General features: G+C 38.4%; 1 protein-coding gene across 1 annotated transcript; it reads right to left on the bottom strand.

The window, feature by feature from the left end:
* Positions 1-489: 489 nt before the first annotated feature.
* Positions 490-12,458, bottom strand: DNASE2B (deoxyribonuclease 2 beta; the record flags this gene model as incomplete). Its single annotated transcript, XM_081054882.1, is given in 7 exon segments — positions 490-839; positions 1,188-1,385; positions 2,739-2,900; positions 5,205-5,286; positions 8,598-8,775; positions 12,247-12,359; positions 12,363-12,458. Coding segments are annotated over 7 exon segments (1,179 nt in total).
* Between the last annotated feature and the right edge of the window lie 6,888 nt (positions 12,459-19,346).

The raw sequence follows: 19,346 nt of genomic DNA on the forward strand, positions 1-19,346 counted from the left end.
TTTAAGAGGAATATGACTAAATAGTAGGAAGGACATATATATATATATATATATATATATATATATATATATATATATATATATATATATACAGAGAGAGAGAGAGAGAGAGAGAGAGAGAGAGATTGTTTTTCTTTAAAAAGGGGGTGGGGAGGAGAGTCAGGGAAGTCTTTGTAAAGGAGATGAAATTTAATCTTTGAGGTGGCCTGTCAATCCATGAACAACAGAGTTGACTAATCTGGAACAAATATTTTTCCTTTCATTCTTTTCATTTTCTTAGTTATATATAATAGTTTATGTTTAGGGAATATAAATGCAAAGTAGATAAATTGTTACTAATTAGAAGATGAGATGGTAAACATTGGAGAAAGATGTTTTACTCGATGATATGTGGACTATGAGTACATTTACAGGCTTTAATATATAAAGAATAGAACTAATGGAAGAAGACCTACTGTCAGTGTTCAAAATGATAGTACATATGTTCCTTCACCAAGTTTGGTTACAGTTCTCATAATACAAAACTAATCCTTGAAATGCTTGGTAAATATGCTGATTCTGGGTACAAATGAATCCTCCACTTCTGAAGGCTTGGTGTGGGCTCCGATTTAGGTCCCCAATACATGTCCAGCGATTTCTGGCGCCTTTTTTTGAAACACACCATTTGGCATGATCCTTATAAGAACTGAAATGAGATTGTCCAGATATCTTAATTGCTTTGATGTTATAGACGTGGTAAGGAAGGGAGCAGTTTGAAGGAAGCACTGGTTTGTTTCGCTGCCAGGTTTCTGCTAGCAAGTGTGTCTTCAAATGTTGAGCCATCCAGGCTGCAGAAATGTCTAGAGTTTATAAGAAAAGAGATAGTGATGTTAGTAGTTAGATAAGTCTCTGAAAATATCCTTAGGAATGGACATCATCATTCACCCCTGATATATGGATGTCATAAGCATAATAACAACAACATAATTGAAATAGTGAATGAGAGACTATTTTATAAATGCTACAGTAATATGCACATAAAAAATTATTACTATTAACTAAAACGACATTGGTCTCTGAAAATGTCTTTTTTCCTCCCTTCTTTTCTACATCTTCCCCTGAATAATAAGAATATTTCCTCTACAAAATCCAAAGTGAGTCCAACAGCAGATTTATATAACATATTGTTTAATAATGGTCTTTCATACCATCAGGAAAAGATTTAGACTTCGCAAAATGGAGGAATTTTTGTCCCTGGGCTGACTGAAGTGTGGTGAGGTGCCGGCGAGGGATTTTTGATGAGCTGGACCTGGCACACAGCGTGGGAATGTGAGTGAGCTCCTGGTGGAAGGTAGTTGGGATGGAACAGTTATAAATGTTTGGGTTGCAGACCAAGAGCTGAGAATCTGAAAGAAGAAACAATAAAGAAAAGTTGAGAATTAAGATGCAAATGTAAATCTTGTTGATATTATAGATCTTTTGTGAGTTAAAAAACAAAGCAAAAATATTCCCTTCTTTAAGCCAACACCTTCAAATAATTTTGATTAAAATAATTGACACTTATTGTGCACTTCCTACTTTCTAGGCATTGTTCTATGAGTTTTACATGTATTTACTAATAAATCCTTATCATTAGGTAAATTCTTTTGTTATTATCCTCATTTTATAGATGAATTAACATAAAATTTACTTCACATGCCCAAGGTTATAAAGCTTGTAACCGATGGAGCTGATAGTCAAACCCAGGCAGTCTGACCTTGGAGGCCAGACTGTTTTGTTTCTTTTTTTCCTCTCCTATATGCACATATACAAAGGTAGAGAGCTTCCATGTACCAACCATCTAGTTTCAAGAGTGACTCATCAACATGCACAGCTAATCTCTATGCTGTTCAGCTGTCTAATCATTACATGAACTCCACCAATTAGACTGGGGTTTGACTTAACTCAGACATCTTTCCTTATAAAATGAAAAATGGATGAAAAACATTTCTAAACCTCTCATATCTAAAAGCAAGTCACTCTTTGCCACTATTTAGCAACTACCTCAGTAAAAAGTGATTGGTAAAACTGTTCCTTTTTCTCCTCCTCCCCTATCATAGTTTTCCAAATCTAAGTATTTGGGCCATTTGAGCTTGAGATCTCAAAGGTATACCATCTGGGGGCTGAGAGGGGTCAGGTTGCAGGCCTACAGGCAACATGAAATTTACATAATTAAAAAAAATAAGATCGAGACCACATTTAAAAAGCAGGAGATTGTCTCTCTCTTTCTCTCTCTCTCCCTCTTTCTCTTTCACACACACACACACACACATACACCCCACACAGATTTCTGGTTACTCTTGAAAAATATGGAGCTCTGTAACCATTAGGTCTACATTCCTGCTGAGCTACAATACAATAGAGCTAAAGCTTTTGAGGGAAGCTAGGGGATAGTCAACACCCCAGTTTGTCACTTTCCCCTCTGCCCATACAATATCCACTGTTTTCACTCATTTCTGTTACCTGCCTGGCCCCTGTAGACATTTTTAACTATTGCCCCTATCAAGTTCATAGAATTTATTGAAGGACCAGGAAACCAAAGTCCTGTAAGTGAGCTTGCTCAAGGTCTCACCATGGCAAAGCCAATATTAGAATTTAGGTATCAGAGGGTCTATGACTAGAGAAACAAATCAAGTGACAAATTTATTAATAATCCCAAATCCCTTCTTTAACATTGCTACCTCTCTCTTTCTCTCTCTCTTTACACACTGTAATGTTACCTATTGCTTCATACTGGTTGTACTTGAAAGTTACACAGATGCCAGTTTGTCCATATCGTCTCCCTGAGGACGGATACTCATAGCCTTCTTCAGGAATTGGAGGAAAGTGAGGAATAGAATGAATCAGCCAAAAACCCTGGACTTTGTTCCACAGCAGTAAACCTACCAAAGATACAGTTAATACAAATAAATTGGAAAAACAAAGCTCCTTTTTAAAATAGAATTGAAAGTTGCAACATTTAAGTCCATTTACCCTTTGGGCTAATATTTTATTAGGCTGATAATCACAAGGATCCTGCTTATTTTCTCAAACTCTTTAAAACCAATTCAGGCACACATTACATCGCCCCATTACTGATCATAACCATCACAAAAGGGGATCACAGACAGCCACCCTGTGAAGGGTTCAGAGGAATTTCATTGAAACCACAAGGAAAATTTATTTTGGCAGAATGCAAATTTGAGCAATTGGAATTTGACCTTGTTAAACTATGTAGTTACCTGGGAAGCTTCAGATATATACTCGTATGTCTTCACTGCTAAGCAGCTAAGCTCTTTTCAAAAGCTTAAGAAACAGTTAAAAGAGAGAATATCAAATGAAGAAATGTACTTACACTAATTTGTTGTAAGAAAGAGATGCTCATTTATTTATGGAAGAGTCACCTAATTCCCAACAAAAGAGGCAAAGAGAAAAGCCAAGCTCAAGCATCCTTGTTAATTGTGTTTAGGAAAATATCTCAAGAGCAAAATAACATGAAAGCCAGAAAGGAAGAAAACAGAAAGATTTTCATCATCTTGTGACCTGGCAAAAAGAACCCTGTCCAACATGACTATCTATGACTATCTCTGTGTTTATAAATACATCAGGGTAGTTTGGTATGCTAACTAGACTTTCCATAAGTTTCCATAATTTGTATAAGACCATGCAAACACAAAACATTCATGTTTGCCTTATTGTTAAGTGGAAATCAAATGCCTGCCAGTTATTTCTCTTTCAAAAACACAGTTTAGGGAAGCACTCTAGTTCTCTCTTAGTGTGTATAGAATCAATAACAGTATGTGGGTGGAAAATGTTCAAAGTTCGGTGACCTAATTGAACTGGATGACTTTCAGGGGCTCTTTTCTGCGTAAATGAGTGTGCTGTTTGGCTGTAATCCTACCCTCCTTGTACAAATGCCACAGGATGTCAGGGCACCTGTTGGCACAGAGAACTCCCCCGCATGACATGGGGCCCAATTCCCTTTCCAGTCTTTTTTCCAAACCCTTGTAATAACAAACAGGGTAGAGTGAGAGTGGTGGTAGGAGGTTGTTCGAAGAGAGTTTGGAAAATGTGGCATATTATAAAATTATTGGGTTCTATGCAAATAGGACCATCAGGAGGCCAAGTTGACTAAATCAGAAGCTTTTAAAGCTCATGACATTTGACCACCATTACAAATTATTTTCTTAATCACAGGTTGCAAACTGGAAGCCCACAGGACAAATCCAGCCAACACATATTATTATGCTTGCAGAGTGTTTTAAAATGTTGAATTCATTGCCCACATTTAAAAACTAAGGAGATTTCTAACAAATATCAATTTTCAACATCTTCTGAAAAATTGCATTCCTGTAACTCACGCTGAGTAGTAGCTGCCCCTTTAGAACAAGTACGTACTCTCCACTTTTCCAGTTACCTGCTAGTTCAGCCCACTTCACTTGCTGACATCACTTGCCTGTTCCTGAAGACATTTGACTTTGGAACCTTCTAAATACTTACTGTCATGAAAAGTCATTCATAATATATAAAGTTGAAGAAAAGGTTGAAAAATAGTCATAACATTAGTTTTATAAACATGTTTTAAAATATGTATTACAGAAAAAGTAGAAAGGGTTAATTGTGATTATCTAATGGGTATTAAGATTACAGATTTATTTTTGCTTACTGGCATTTTGAATTTTTAAAAACTGCAACACATATACATGCATACATAGTTTATAAATAGAAAAATACCAAAAGTTACTATATAAAAGTTACTACACTATATTTTAAAAATATACATAACAAAAATTACTAAAATGTAAAAACTAATTAAAAATAAAATTTCAAAAATGCTTATTTCAAAGGGAACTATACACTAAAAGAGTAAATTTTACTTTATGTAAATTATACCACAATACACACACACACACACACACACACACACACACGCCTTTATATATATATAGACTGACTGGTTATTTCCAGTAGTCAGTGCATGGATTTCTGTTATAAAAAGCACATATGAAAAAATATGTTAAGAAAGTGAAAAGGAGACTACCAAGTCAAATTATGTAATTATAACTCGTGATACAGAAATCATCTCATTTGTTAACTCAAAATAAATCATTAAAAAGAAAAGGTATCTTTTTAGTGTGGAATATAAGAATATTCAAAATGGAATGTTTAAGAAATGTTGATTTCTAGTAGGAAAGAAACTTTCATACCTTTGGTGTGTCCATACTTGCTGCTGTAATTCAAAGATTTGGGGATTCCATCATTGTACATTAGATAGGCTGTGCTGTTATTCTGCAGGAACATATTAGGGTTATAATAGTGTAAATTTTCCACTCACAAATGCTCACAACATTTTTACCAGCTACCTGGGCTGCAATACAGAGCTGTCATTAATTCACAGGAGAAGTCATTCATTCCCCTGATAGGCAGCTTCCCTGTCACTATGAATTCTGTGACATGCAAGACAAGGGACAGGATGTCCATTCTCAACCATGTGTGGCTTTGTCTTGTGTGGCAGGAGCCCTATGCATTGTGATGTGTATATGAAGGCAATATTCCTATTTCTCTTGGTTGTTTTGGACCCATGTTTCTGATTTGACAACCAGTGTATAATAAAGAAATTCTTAAATATTTGTTCAGGAAATGAAGTAGGAACAACCAGCCAAGGATTACACCTGGGCTTTTTTTCCATTGATATTATAGGCACAATGCAGAACTGGTTGTCAGGATCTAATTTTCTCTGCCTACTTTGTGCTTCACTGCTTGGTGATAGCTTTGTGCTTAATCAGGATTCTTCATTCTCTGCTCCTATTACTTCCCTGATAAGGGAGGATTTTTCTTCAGTCCCTTTCTGTGTCATTTCTCCTTTCTAACTTGGTATTTCCCTGCATAGAAAAAAATGGTGAAATTGAATGTGTGAGATTGGACTTCCTCTGGTAAGGCAAAATACTAGTAAATTCTCCAAACAGTTGGCCAAATCTCTGAGTCAAAATGAAGCTATTATTTTGATAGTATCTCTTGGTCATGTTTTGAAAACTTGCTTATATTTGTTCTGTGTGGTTTCATTTCATTTGTGTCACAATGCAGTGACTTCTATTGAAGCCAATGATGTCAATATTAAAAAACTTCAGTGACATAATTAAAAGCAGAAAAGGACAACCTACCTCCTTAAAAATGGCCCTTACTTTTCTCTCAGAAAAAAGATAATAATGGAGTCTCTCACAGTTGCTTCATTATTTGATGTAACCTAAAAACACTTGTAAAAAATGTACAATGTAATCTGTGTAGCTTTCTTGGCCACTGCGCTTAAGAAGATTCAGGAAAGTAAACTGTTGGCTTACCCTCATTTTCCATAACTGACCATAGCTACCATTGGCATTCATATCCTCATAACTCTGACGGTTAGTCATTCTATAAGCTTGTAGCGAATGTGGTAACGAGGACATTGTGTGTCTTTGGGGTACAATATGGAGGGGCTCTGGGAAGATTCAATGAGAAACTATATTCTTATAATGGATGAAGTTTATTATTCTCACCAGGTGTGGAACAGCCAGCTAAGTTTGTATGGTTTGTAGCCCTAGTGGGAGAGAGGCTCTCTGATATAGAGGAAAGATTGTGGATTTAAGAGTAGGCAGGCGTCAGGTCTGCCTTTGGACAGCTTCATTCCTTTAATACATATGTTGGGTATTATTTTGACTACTGGATGTTGAAGAAGAGGAGTGCAGCCTCTGCCCCCATTCTAGCAAGGGAGATAGACAAGCAAGTACAGACAACTGCAATATAGTTTGATTAGTGTTATTATGAAGGTGTATGGAAGGTTCTTACTTACAAAGGCAAAAGAAGGAAACAATTTTAAACATAACCCAGATGAAGACCAGGGTCACCTTGACATTTGAGATGTAAAACCGGTTGACCTGATCTGGCATTTTACTCTGTTAGAAGTTCAATTCCAGATGAGATGGTGGGGAGTTATGTTCTCATGGTCACTGCTGGCACATAGTTTTCCTTTCCAAAAAGCACCTAATCTCACCTAGATCTCACCCACTATTGTTCTTCTTCTTTTGGCTCCGTGCCAATCAGACTTGGAAATCAGCCTCTTTACTGTCATTTTATTCCTCAAATCCATCTCTCAAGGCATTGTGTGTGAATAGGTTTCACTGAAGGTCTGAACAAAGACTGGTGTTACATTATCATGCTGACCTGCTCCCATCTCCCTTCATATTTCTTATACTCCCAGGTACCCCGTTTTATATGACAGAGCAGTTTAGCTCTCTTGTCCTTCTTGGCTCTGGAGCTATTTGTGAGGCTCCAAAGTCATTGTTCCATTCTGCCAAGTTAAGAACCATCTGCCCCAACTAAGGTAAATGACAGAGGTTTACAATGTTGCTCCCTGTTTCTCCTGCCAGTTTCTGAGATGGGGAAGGGAACACTGTAATTGTTTGTCTTCTCACTGCTGGGTTGTGCTCTGGGGGTCTTTATCCCTAGCCCTGGAAAGTAGAAGCAGTTTTGATTTTACACAATAATCTGTTAATTCAAAACAGAGTTGTTGCTGACATTAAATAATTTTTAAAGCACCTAGAGCAGTGCTTGGCACATCACAGGGATTCAAACAGCTTACAAATAAGTTTTGACTTTGTAACTTGGCTGTGAAGGGTGATCCCAATGGTAACAAAATAAAGTGAATATCAGCATACACGGTGACAGCTCTCTGCATACTTTGAGTAAATACTCAAATATACATGTGCAGTCATGCTAGAGTCTATCACAGTCTTATTATGGGGATTAAATTCGTTAATATATGTAAAGGCCCAGCACATTGTAAGTGCTGAGTCACTTTATATATTTACTTCTCTATAAATTGTTGCTAGGGAATGCATACATGAGTGTAACTGGATATTAATTATTGTTTGATTTTACTTGTCACTCCTGGTTGGATACACCCCTGGTGTATCTTGCCATTGAACAGCAGATGGTGTCTGTAACATTGGGGGACTGCCCACATACCACCAGCAGGCCTCCTTACCTAGGTCTCTGGCTGGTTAGGCTCATCATTAGCCTGATGAAGTCCAGATAGCAGGTTGAATCTCCATTCAGGCAGTTTGGTTCTAGGGTTCTGAACTAGAGTCTTAGCTCTCAACCTACCATTTTGAAAAAGAGTAAGTAAAAGGAAGACTGTGTGGGACTCTTTGCTTATGTCCCCACCACTCATAACCACCATGGCATAAACAGCCCACATGTAACTCCGGCATATGGATTACAGATCTGTAGTTCATTGTAAATATTTCCACTAGAGGGATAAGATAGCAAGTACTGAGCAAATTGGCACAATTTGGCAGCCAGAAGACTTCAATATGCAATTAGTTCACATCTTGCCCAGTGATACTATTGGACATGGTGCCAAATGTACCAATAATTTGGCATTGCTGTAGAGTCTGATGACATAGTTCCTAAAGTCTTGCTCAGATTAATTCAGATTCTGAGCTAGCTTATTTCAAGTTGTTAGGGTTGGGGGTGAGTAGGTGAGCAGTTAAAATCTTTTGGAAGCTTAGGATTCTGTTTTATGCATTTTATATGATTCAGATTAATACTTAACTATAACATACCTTGGAGGCGTATGCTTGATACAGCTGTTCTAATGTCCTTCCCAAAACACTCTTGGTGCTATTCATTAGTTGCTTACTCCTCCTCCAGCTTCTGGTTGTAGAGTCTAGGTACAGGTACTCTAACCCAGTCTTTCTACTTTCCTTGTCCTGGTATTTAGGTAACTTATAAAAGGTAAACCTAGCAAAGGAAATAATTATGAACTACTAATATTTATTGACTGTAGTCAGTGCGGTAAGCATTTAAATACATCATTTCATTTACGTTTCACAATAAGCTTCTAAGGAAAGGGATATGCTCAAGCTCTTTGCTGTTTTTTTTCACCCTTATTCTTACTCATTTCCAGAGAAAGAAATGCAAACCTGACTGGACACATTCTAAGACATTAACGGGAGTGGTGAGTGGGGTCCCTGTAGAGGAAGTCCACGTACGTGGAGAGTGCCTCTCTCTGCTGTTTCCACAGTCCATGTGGCTAGAGTGGGGAGAAGGCCAAGGCCCCAGCCTGGGCTGTAGAGGTCTTGGATGTGTTCTTCTCTTCTGCCCTTGGTGCTTGGCATGTTCACCTTTGCAACTGGCTGGCTGGGTCTACCTCCCAGGTAGGCAGAGGGTCCCTTGAGCCTCTGGCCTCAAGGCCAGAACTGATAAACTGAACTGATAAACTTCAGTTCAGTTTATCAGAATGCTATGCATTGAGGATTCAGGGCCAAGGCCGGCTAATTCAGCAGACACTTTGCTTTCCTTTACTATTGTCTCTCGTTTGGATATCGCCTTTGGGTATCTCACAGGGAGGAAAGGTGATTGGGTCCATATAGCATTGGGGCTTTCTTGGATCATCCAGCTGAGGGTTTCTCAATGTACTCTATTCATATTTTGGGCCAGATCATTCTTTGTTGTGGGGACTGTCATGTGCATTGTGGCATCACTGACCTCCACCTATTAGATGCTAGTCATACTCCATAGTTGTGCCAATCAAAAATGTCTCCTGCTTTGTTGAAAGTCCCTTGAGGGCAAAATCACCCTTGTCTAGACAAGTACTCTCTAATAGCAGAAACCCAATAATTAACCCTAAAATCACTCACAGTGAAGCAAACATTGTAATGCATTCACTATTACCACACAACAGTGTCTCAACTGCCCATAAAAACTTCTCACAGCTTTATTTGCTTCTCTTCAGTCTTATGCTTCTATTTCACTAAACTATTTCCTGCCCTTCCCATGCTTTCTTACTCTCAGGGCAATGTCCTCACATGGGACAGGAAGCAAGAAATGATTCTTTGGAGGTGACTATGATACTCTGCCCTTTAAGTTTCATAATAAGTTGCAGCAGCTTGTGTCTCACTGTCTGCTCACCTGAGAATCCTGTCAGATGGATATTGCTAAGTAATACGTCCATTCAGTTGAGGAAAAAATAAATTTTATATACTGATTATGATTTGATGGCCCACCTGTGAAGGGTGTGTGCCCTGTCAATGTGCCATGGCACACCAGTTGAGAACTAGTGCTTTTAAATCTTTTTCGTGGGTGATCATCTCCAGTTATATGCTGAAGATTCTCAAATCGATTTCTAATCTACACCTCTATGCTGAGGCCAGACACCTTCAACTTCATGTTTTTGACAACAAGTTTATAAAATTTCACTCCAAATCTCCTCATCTTCTGCTGTGAGGGAACATAGCCATACAGTCACAGAAGCCAGCAACCCAAAAGTCTTTCTTAACTCTCCCTCTTTCCTATGACTCTCAGCCCATCCATTACTAAGTCTTCTCAGAGTGCTTCTTCCACTGTATTTCCACGACCACTGCTCTAATTTGGGTCCACACCTCTTCTCACCTGCAAAGGTCCTGTTGGTCTCCATGACTCTAGACTGGTCCCCAGCAGGCCAGCCTTCACAATACTGCCAGCGGGTTTTCTAAAATGCAAATCTGACTGCATCACTTCCCTGTCTGAAGTCCTTTGGGAGCTCCCTTTCAAGGTCAAGTTCAGACGTTGCTGCTCACTACATGAAGGCCTTCATGATCTGGCCCTCCCTAATCTCTCTAAGCTCACCTCCTGATATTTCCTCACATTTTCCTGACGTGTGAGCAATACTGCTTCCAAACTCTCCCATTGCTTCTTGCCTCTGAACTTCTTCATTGCTTCCTCATTGCCCAAGCTGGCCTTGCATCTCCACCGTTTTTCTAGCCAACTCCTATGTGTTCTTAAAACTTAGCTCCAAACTACTTTCTTAGAGAAGGCTTTGGGGCTCTATGCTCCCCAGTGCCCATCTACACCCTCACTACATAACTACGAGCTCCTTGAGGGCAAGAACTAGGTTTTGTTTATATTTGTATTTTCAAAAGTCTGTAGGGCCTGGTATGAGTTCACAGTAACTATTTTCTGAGAGACTGGGTGAGTGTGCCTATGTTCTCTAGCCTGAAGTTTATACAAAGCTTGACGCCAACCATAATGGCAAACCAAAATACCTGAATTAAAGAGTGAAAAAGTGATCAAAGCTTTAGGGGAATCCACGACTATGATGCCATAGTGCATTTAGTCTCTTTGCTGCCATGCAAGGGGACAGCGACCTACCGCCCACTCCAACAGCTGCCTGTGCTACCTAATATTATCAAGGTTAACCAAATAGTGCTGTGTACGATCATGCCCTCTTTTTTTCTCATTGTCATAAGGAGAAGCGCAAGCTCCAGTGTCAGAAAAAAGCAATCCACCTTCTGTCCTTTGTCAGTCTCTAAAAGGATGTTGGAAGGGTTCTGTTAGGAAAGCCACAATGCAATTAAAGGAAATCACCAACTGAGAGAAGCACTACCCCACATCTGTGGTCACAGTCTTTCCCGCTGAGGGCAGTGGGTCAGATCCCCAGCGGCTACTCAGCTCTTTCTCATGGGGAAGCTCCATCACGCAGAAGTCTACCCCATCTGGATATATGGCCTATTTACACACTTTAATTACCTTTCTCTCCTTTCTTTCTTTCTTTCTTTCTTTCTTTCTTTCTTTCTTTCTTTCTTTCTTTCTTTCTTTCTTTCTTTCTTTCTTTCTTTCTTTCTTTCTTTCTTTCTTTCTTTCTTTCTTTCTTTTCTTTCTTTCTTTCTTTCTTTCTCTCTCTCTCTCTCTCTCTCTCTCTCTCTCTCTCTCTCTCTCTCTCTTTCTTTCTTTCTTTCTTCCTCTCTCTCGCTCTCTCGCTCTCTCGCTCTCTCCCTCCCTCCCTCCCTTCCTCCCTCCCTCCCTTCCTTCTTTCTTTTTCTTTTCTTTTCTTTTTTTTTTTTGCTTTGAAGTACAATTTTCTTTTTCTTTTTTTTCTTTTATTCTTTGTTTTCATTCGTTTCAGGTGTTACTATCTATTACAGGTGTTACTATTACAGGTGTTACTAACTATTTCAGGTGTTACTAACTATTACAGAACAATGTAATAGTTAGACATTTACACCTCTCACAAAGCAATAACCTCCCTCCCCCAATCTACTACCCCTCTGAAACCATATATAGCTGTTACAATTCCATTGACTCTATTCCCAATGCTGTACTCCACATTTCTTTTTAAGGGGAGAGTTGGGTTGGAAGTCCCCTTAGGAACTTCACAGTAAATCAATTTGCCTCTGATACTCTGGCTTTCTATTAATATTTGCATGCACCAACCCTTCCATTTCATTTACTTACCAATCCACAGCTCTACCTTCTTCATTTCTGCACGATATTGTCGCCTCCAGGACCCCAAAGAGGCCAAGGAAGAGCAAAGCCAGGGTTTTTCTTAGGAATCTTGCTGTCATTTTCTACCTGTCGTCTTTTTTCCGTGCTACAGTGGGAAACTTTCCCCACAGATTGTAGAGTCTGAGTTTCAAGTCCCTCTCAGGCTGTGCCAGCTCTAACATTTGATTCCGCTTACTTCTGCTATTTAAGGTTCACGAATTTTCAGAATGGGAAGAATCCCCTGTAATCCTGTGATTCTGTCACCACATGCCAACGTGACTCCAGATGCCATTGTGCTGAATTGTTGAGTGGTTTGCAAAGTCATCAAAAAGCCCTGGAGAGAAAAACAGGGATGTATAATTAACCCTTTGGAGTGACTATTTTGTGGTATGAAGTAGACAGGACAATTCCATGTTGATAAGTCGATGTTGAATTAAATATTTTTCTCCCCCGCCCACATGATTGTCTCTGTATGAGTGACAACAAATGCTTGTGGTTCACACATTAAACAAAACTGACAAAACGTATGGCTTAGTAACAATTAGGATCGTTCACTTGTAATACTCTATCTTAAGGAAACAGTTCCTAAAGGGTACTTCAAAGGGTTGTTTCAAAGGAAGAGCAAATTCAGTTGTAGTTGACCAAAGATGTTTACACATCCTCTCCACCTCCTGGTTTTAGCCACTCAACACGATGCTTTACTTTAGAGGTCTTCATGTCCAGTTGGTTGTGATGCAATCAGGTAAACATATTGAACTGCTCACTCTTCAGGTCCAATAAAAAATGTTACAAACATCTGTTTTGCCCAAACTATTCTTTCTCATTCTTGAAACTGAATCTGAAGTTAAAGGCCAAGAGAAAATGGCCCATTATCATAACAACTATAAAAAGGTGAGACCATTCTCTTTTTAGAGGAAGGGAGGGATGGGTAGATAGGCATATGAAAAGAATTTCTTTAAGTGAATGATGTTTTTGAATCAGTTATTAAAGATGCTGTTACAATAAATAGCAGTTTACCTCATGCCTGGCGATCATTATGGCTCTGATATGTCCCAATAATTATGGATTCGGGTCAGAGTCACTTAGGAATTCAGACCAAACTGGATCCTTGCAACTCAGATCAATTCTATGGTTAAGCTGGAGTTGTTCAGGGTTCTCAGGGTTCATCAGAAGGGGAAGGCTTGGGGTTGTATTTCTCCTAAGACAGAGTTTTGTGAGGGACGTCTGGACCACCCGCTCACATTTTCCATTGGTTTCTGCATAACGGACAGAATTCTGGGCCTCAAGCCAAACCTGCTAAATCAGAATCCTTCCAATTGGGCTCAGTAATCTACATTTTTTACAAGGATTTTGATGATACTGATGTACAGCAAACTTTGGGACTCACTGTCTTGAGGCCAAGGCTATGCTGCATCTGGTAGATTCACAATCTATCAAACGGGTAAACCAGGAAACATGCTTCTGACTTTCTCTATGGGTTTCTTTCTTTCTTTTGTTTTATACATGTTTTTACTGCATTCAGAAAAAGAAAAGGATCTCAGCAACCCCAACCTTTTCATCATTTTCTAAAATTTTTCATAGCATTAAGTTTTTTTTTTCTAAGTTGAAGTGAAGTAAAATTAATTTCATTTATCTTGTGATACCTTTTGGTATTACAATGCTAATAGCTGAGTGCACCAGGCATTGAGAGACTATAAGTACCTTGTTTTCAGTTATGTAGGCTGAACAACATTTGTTGAATAAAATATAAAATAATTCCTGTTTTCTCCTTATTACATGCTTAACACAGTGCCTGGCAAATAGTAAGTGATCCACAAATGTTAACTAATATTATTTTTACTGCAACCTGAGCACCTTCTATGGTTGGACTGCGGGACATCTGTATTAAGATGGTTTTTGCTAAGTCCAATTTTATTTCAAGGTCTGGAAAAATGCTGTTAGGTTACTTTCTTTCAGATGTCACTTTCAGTAAGCTTTCTTATCTCCCATTGTTGCTGACATGATTGTGCCGACTGTCAATCAACAACCTTCCTTATACAATCACTAGGTGTCAAACACTGAGGGGCTCCAGGGATTTCAGCATTACCCGAAAGCCTAGATTCCAGTGTGTCCCAGTTTTTACTAAAAACAGCAAAATAATGTGGAAAGAAACAGTGCATTTGATGGATGGAGAAAATGCAAACTGCGCAGAATTTGTTTTCCACAATGTTATCCACTTTTGAAACTCAAGCAGTACAATATTATGAAAATACCATTTCTGCCTCATAACACGATTGCCTCTAAAAATAGTAGAAAATCCCTTCATTGTAACTTGCCAAAACATAGTGAACAAGGAAGAGTTCTTCACTTGGTAATGGGCTCCTTATTTTATGGTTGAAAGTTTGCATTCATTCATCCAATAATTCTAGAAAATCTCAGTCTTAGAATTGTGCCTTTTCCATATTTGTTCTATCACATCTTTCTAGTACATTATATGTCTCATTCATATATTCATATATTCTATCTACTGTGTTTCTTAATCCTTGATTAATCCTTAATTAATTCTTGATTCTTTATTTGGATCTATCTTCCAGTTCTCTAAATCTCTCTTTGGCAACATTAATATATTACTTAATCTATCTCTTCCAAAATCTAATTCTTTCTTCAGTTGCATTTAATCTGTTTCTTAATCCACATATTAATGCATTTCTAGAAGTTCTACTAGCTTCTTTTTCAAATTCACTTTGTCTTTTTTTATGGTCCTTTGTTTCTTCCTCAAGAGAAGATACACTGTATCTCAAGAAGAAAATATACTCAATCTTCTCTTTTATTTCTGTAAAAATATTAAATATATGATTTCATATTTTGTGTCTGATAATTTCAATATCTGAAGTCTTTGCATGTCACACTTTGCTATCTGTTTCTACAACTCTCTCTCATGGAAACTTCCTACTGTGTGTACTTTTGATTTGGTGCTGTGAGTTCATGTCTTTTGAAGCTTTATTTGTGAGAATTTTTTGAGATTGAGACAAAGCTGAGTTTTTCCAGACCCTCGTCTGTGCTGGCTTTATCAAAGTTCCGACATTTTGTGAGGACACCTGGGAGTCAGGCTGCCGGCTTTACTTATTTATTTTCAGTAGCCTTTTGAGGTATGGTTTACATACCATAAAACTTAACTAAGTTTAGCTTTATTTTTGTTCAGAGTTTTACAAGACTGTTGCTGTATGGCATAACATCTAGAATGTGACAAACTAAGGAAAAACGGAATGTACTCATTGAGGAAGGAAAGGGAGGAGACTTGAATTATTCTGATGAAAAAGAATCAGACAAACAAAATGACTCAGGTATTTGTAAAATAAAGAATTGTTCATTAGAAAGATGGTTAAAGGACCACTATACTGTACCTCTGAATCTAATATAAAATAATATTGGATGCCCACTGTAACTGAAAAAAAAAAAGAGACCAACAGTAGCACGCACACGTGGAACCCAGGCTTTGTAACTGTCTATTATGGAGTAGAGCAAACTAGAGCTCAGGAATTGAAGCTTGAGTTCAAGCTCCAAGAAAACACACGGACATTTTTGCACAATAATAATAAACTGGCTGCGTAAACCTTCATGAAAGGGGAAAAAAAATGTGGTTAAAGGAAAACATAAGTAGAATACATAGAAGAGGGCCAGAAAATTTTATTTGGTTAATTCCTACTCATCATTCAGGTGGCTTTGTGAATGCCAGTTCCTCCTGGAAGACATCCTTGGTCTCTCTCAATCTGACTTAAGTGTTCCTGCAATATAGCCCCAGAGCTCACTACAGTTTTGCAATCACAGTGTGTTCTAATTACTTGATTTTTTTTTTTTTTTGAGGCTTATTCTAGAGAGCAGAGGTCAGCAAACTCCTGTGAGCCAAATCTGGCTTGCTGTCTATTTCTATAAATAAAGTTTTATTGGAACACAGCCACACACATTCATTTATGTGTTATGTATAACTACTTTTTGCTATAATGGCAGAACTGCGTAATTGCTACAGAGATCACACAGCCTGCAAAGCCTAAAATACTAATTTTTTGATTCTTTACCAAAAAGTTTGGTCTAGTGCATAATCTCTATTGGGGCAGAACAGTGTCTACCTTGTCTGCTGTGGTATGCCCGGCATTTACCATGGTGTTTGTCACCTAGAAGGAGCTAAATAAATATAAGTGAATGTAGGGATTGAATGAAAAAAAGCTGAAGAGCCTACTATTTTGAGGTTTTGCAGAATTTAGAAAGAATTAAATTTGATCAGACAAATAAATAAAAGTGAGTATGTCAGTAAAATCCCACTATAAAGAACTTCATTATAATGTTATGTCAGGGAAGCAGCTGGACATAGTGAAAATAATCAGGCAGATCTGGGTTCCATGCCTCCCCGCCTCTCATTAGCCATGCAGTTTTAACCAAACTATTTAACATCATGAGAGCATCTGCTTCCTTTTTTAAAGGTGGGATTTGTGATCTGTACCTGCAGAGAGTGCTATCAGGATTCAATGAGATGCTGTGTGCATAGACGTTGATACATAACTGACACTCATTAAATGATGGTTCCTTCCCACCATGTTTCCTTTTCTTCCATGATGCACTTACTTCTTTGTTCCTACAGATGGACTAAAAACAGTGGACTAAATATGGTTCTAATGACCACAAATAAGCCTACATCACTCAGGTTTTCAATGGTCCTTATCCAAATAAAAGTTAATGTCCAGTTCAAACATAGTGCCTTGTTACCAAAGGCATGAAGCTGAATTTTCATCCTGCCCCAAAGGGTAATCACCCTTCGAATCTCGCTTTACTTCAGAGCTTAAACTTCCTTGCAATAAACACAGAATCCATCTGAGCTTAAAATTTCCTGGGAATTAAAAAAAATGAGTAAAGTGCTAAAAAAAAGGATGGTTTGAGCAGGAGGCATCTCTCAGTGTTGAGTACATTCTCCCAAGTACAGTGTGAGTAGAATAAGACTCTTCCATCTCAGCAGGGCTCTTTCTGTTATATTAGTCTGCCTTTCAGCTGTGTGGCTTTGGGCAACTCACTTACCATCTCTGAGCTAGTTTATTTTAAAATAGGGATTCTTTCCACCAAACCAGAGGGTTTTGTGAGGAATAAATAAGATAATGTAGGTCTCAATGGGTGGAAAATTTTTAAATGGTGTAGAAATATAGGTTCCTGCAGAAGCATGGCCATTTCCCTCCTTCTGTTGGGATCAGAATGCTTCTTTCTTCTCCCTAGTGAGTGGAGGGGCTAGATGTGAGGGGAGTGTAGAGACTCTGAAGTAGTGGGAAAGCGCATATCATTGCGGGCAAACAGGCTAGGTTTTCCTCCTACATCTGTCAGCTAGTAACTATGTGAACTTGGCAGGTTACCTAACCCTAGTGTCTTCCTTTGTCAACCTTGGATAATATACCTACCTCACAGTGTTTTTGTAAAGAAAATGTATGCACATTTCCTGACGCATATCAAACCCTCAGTAAACGGTTGCTACTATTATTTTAATTTTCAAGACTTGTACATTAGAAAAGAGATATCTTTCAGTGTATATATGGTTCAGTGAAGTTTTCTTCCAACTGCATTTTTGGAGGTCATCATTAATTCTTTGTTGTGGGGTTTCCTGCTCCTGATCCTAGAGGCTCCTGGGGCCCTGTTCCATTTCCCTACCCTAAGGCTGTTGGTGCTGTAGAGAAGCTGGCAAGAAAATTAATGTTTCCCCTGGCATTTAGTGATGACTCTCTCTTCCTTTGAAACAAGCAGAAGTATGACAATAACTAAGGACCTGTAAATAGAGTCTTTACTAAGTAACAGGTCACTCTATCTTTCTACCATATTATGCATATGAGTTGTTACACTGGACTTGAAACAAGTGCTTGACAAAGCTCTTTAGAGTCACACTTTGAACATAACTCAGAGCAAATCCCCCCTGGATAGCAAAAATGAGCCACTCCACAGCCTAAAGCAACGTGCCTTTTTCTACTAGATATCAGTATTTTTCTATCTGACATTTAGTATATCCTAGGCAACCAAAAAAATACCAGATGCCTCTAAGGTTATTAGTCATCATTTTTGTTCTTATTGTTACATATTGTTAAAAACCCACTAAATTGATATTAATATTCTTCATTTGAGTGCTCCTTTTTCTTAGATTCGTTCAGCATTTTACTCTGAAGGCTTTTGTTAAAAAATGCATAAGAAAATAGCTAGGCAAAGAAAAAACCTGGGCAGAGAATTGGAAGAGCTTCTCCAGCACATCCGAAAGACAGACGGAGAGGCTGTCTCCATGCATAGTTCTTCCTTCTACCACAGCACACTGCAACAGAATTGATATTTATACTTGTGTGATGGGTCCTAAATAGCAAGCACTTTCGTAGTTCTCTCTGTTATGGAGGGTAGAGATAATGTTTACTGAAGCTCTTCTAAGACTGGAGAGAAAATTCTAGTATTTTAAAATTTAAGTTTATAAAAGTTTTCTCTTATCTGCCTTAATATTTTTCTGTCTCAGAGCCACCCACTGGGAACTGTGTGAGTTAAGACTCCACTTTCAATATGACCTGGAAGTAAGAGAATACTCACCGTCTCCTTGTAGAAGTGAAACTCCATAAGATTCATTTAAAATCTCTGAGAGTGCCCTCCAACATTACTTGCGGGCAAATAATGATTCTCTATCCCTTTCTATTTCAAGATGTGTCTAAGAAAAGGAAATTTTTCTGTGTAGAGCCAGGTGAAGATTTACTCCTGCTGACATTTGATCCAAAGTATTAGTCCAGGAAATTGAGTGTCTTTTTGTAACTGTTTCCTCAAGCCGCAGGAGCCTGGGGAAGGACAAGGCAGAAGTAGGCAGAAGTAGGCCTCATCATAGCCGCAGTTTTCAGTTTTAGCCACCTTGGCTCTGGACTGGTGTGCACTCTGGGTATTTATCTCTAATGGTAACTGGAAGGACCCACTGATGCGAAATTTGACATATCATTATTATTTACCAATATAATGATAGCTAACATTGATACGACACCCACTATTGGGCAGCCACTTTTCCAAGTGCTTTATATCTGATCTCACATAATCCTCACGAC

The sequence above is a fragment of the Rhinolophus hipposideros genome (assembly GCF_964194185.1).
Source record: "Rhinolophus hipposideros genome assembly, chromosome: 8".
NCBI lineage: Eukaryota > Metazoa > Chordata > Mammalia > Chiroptera > Rhinolophidae > Rhinolophus > Rhinolophus hipposideros.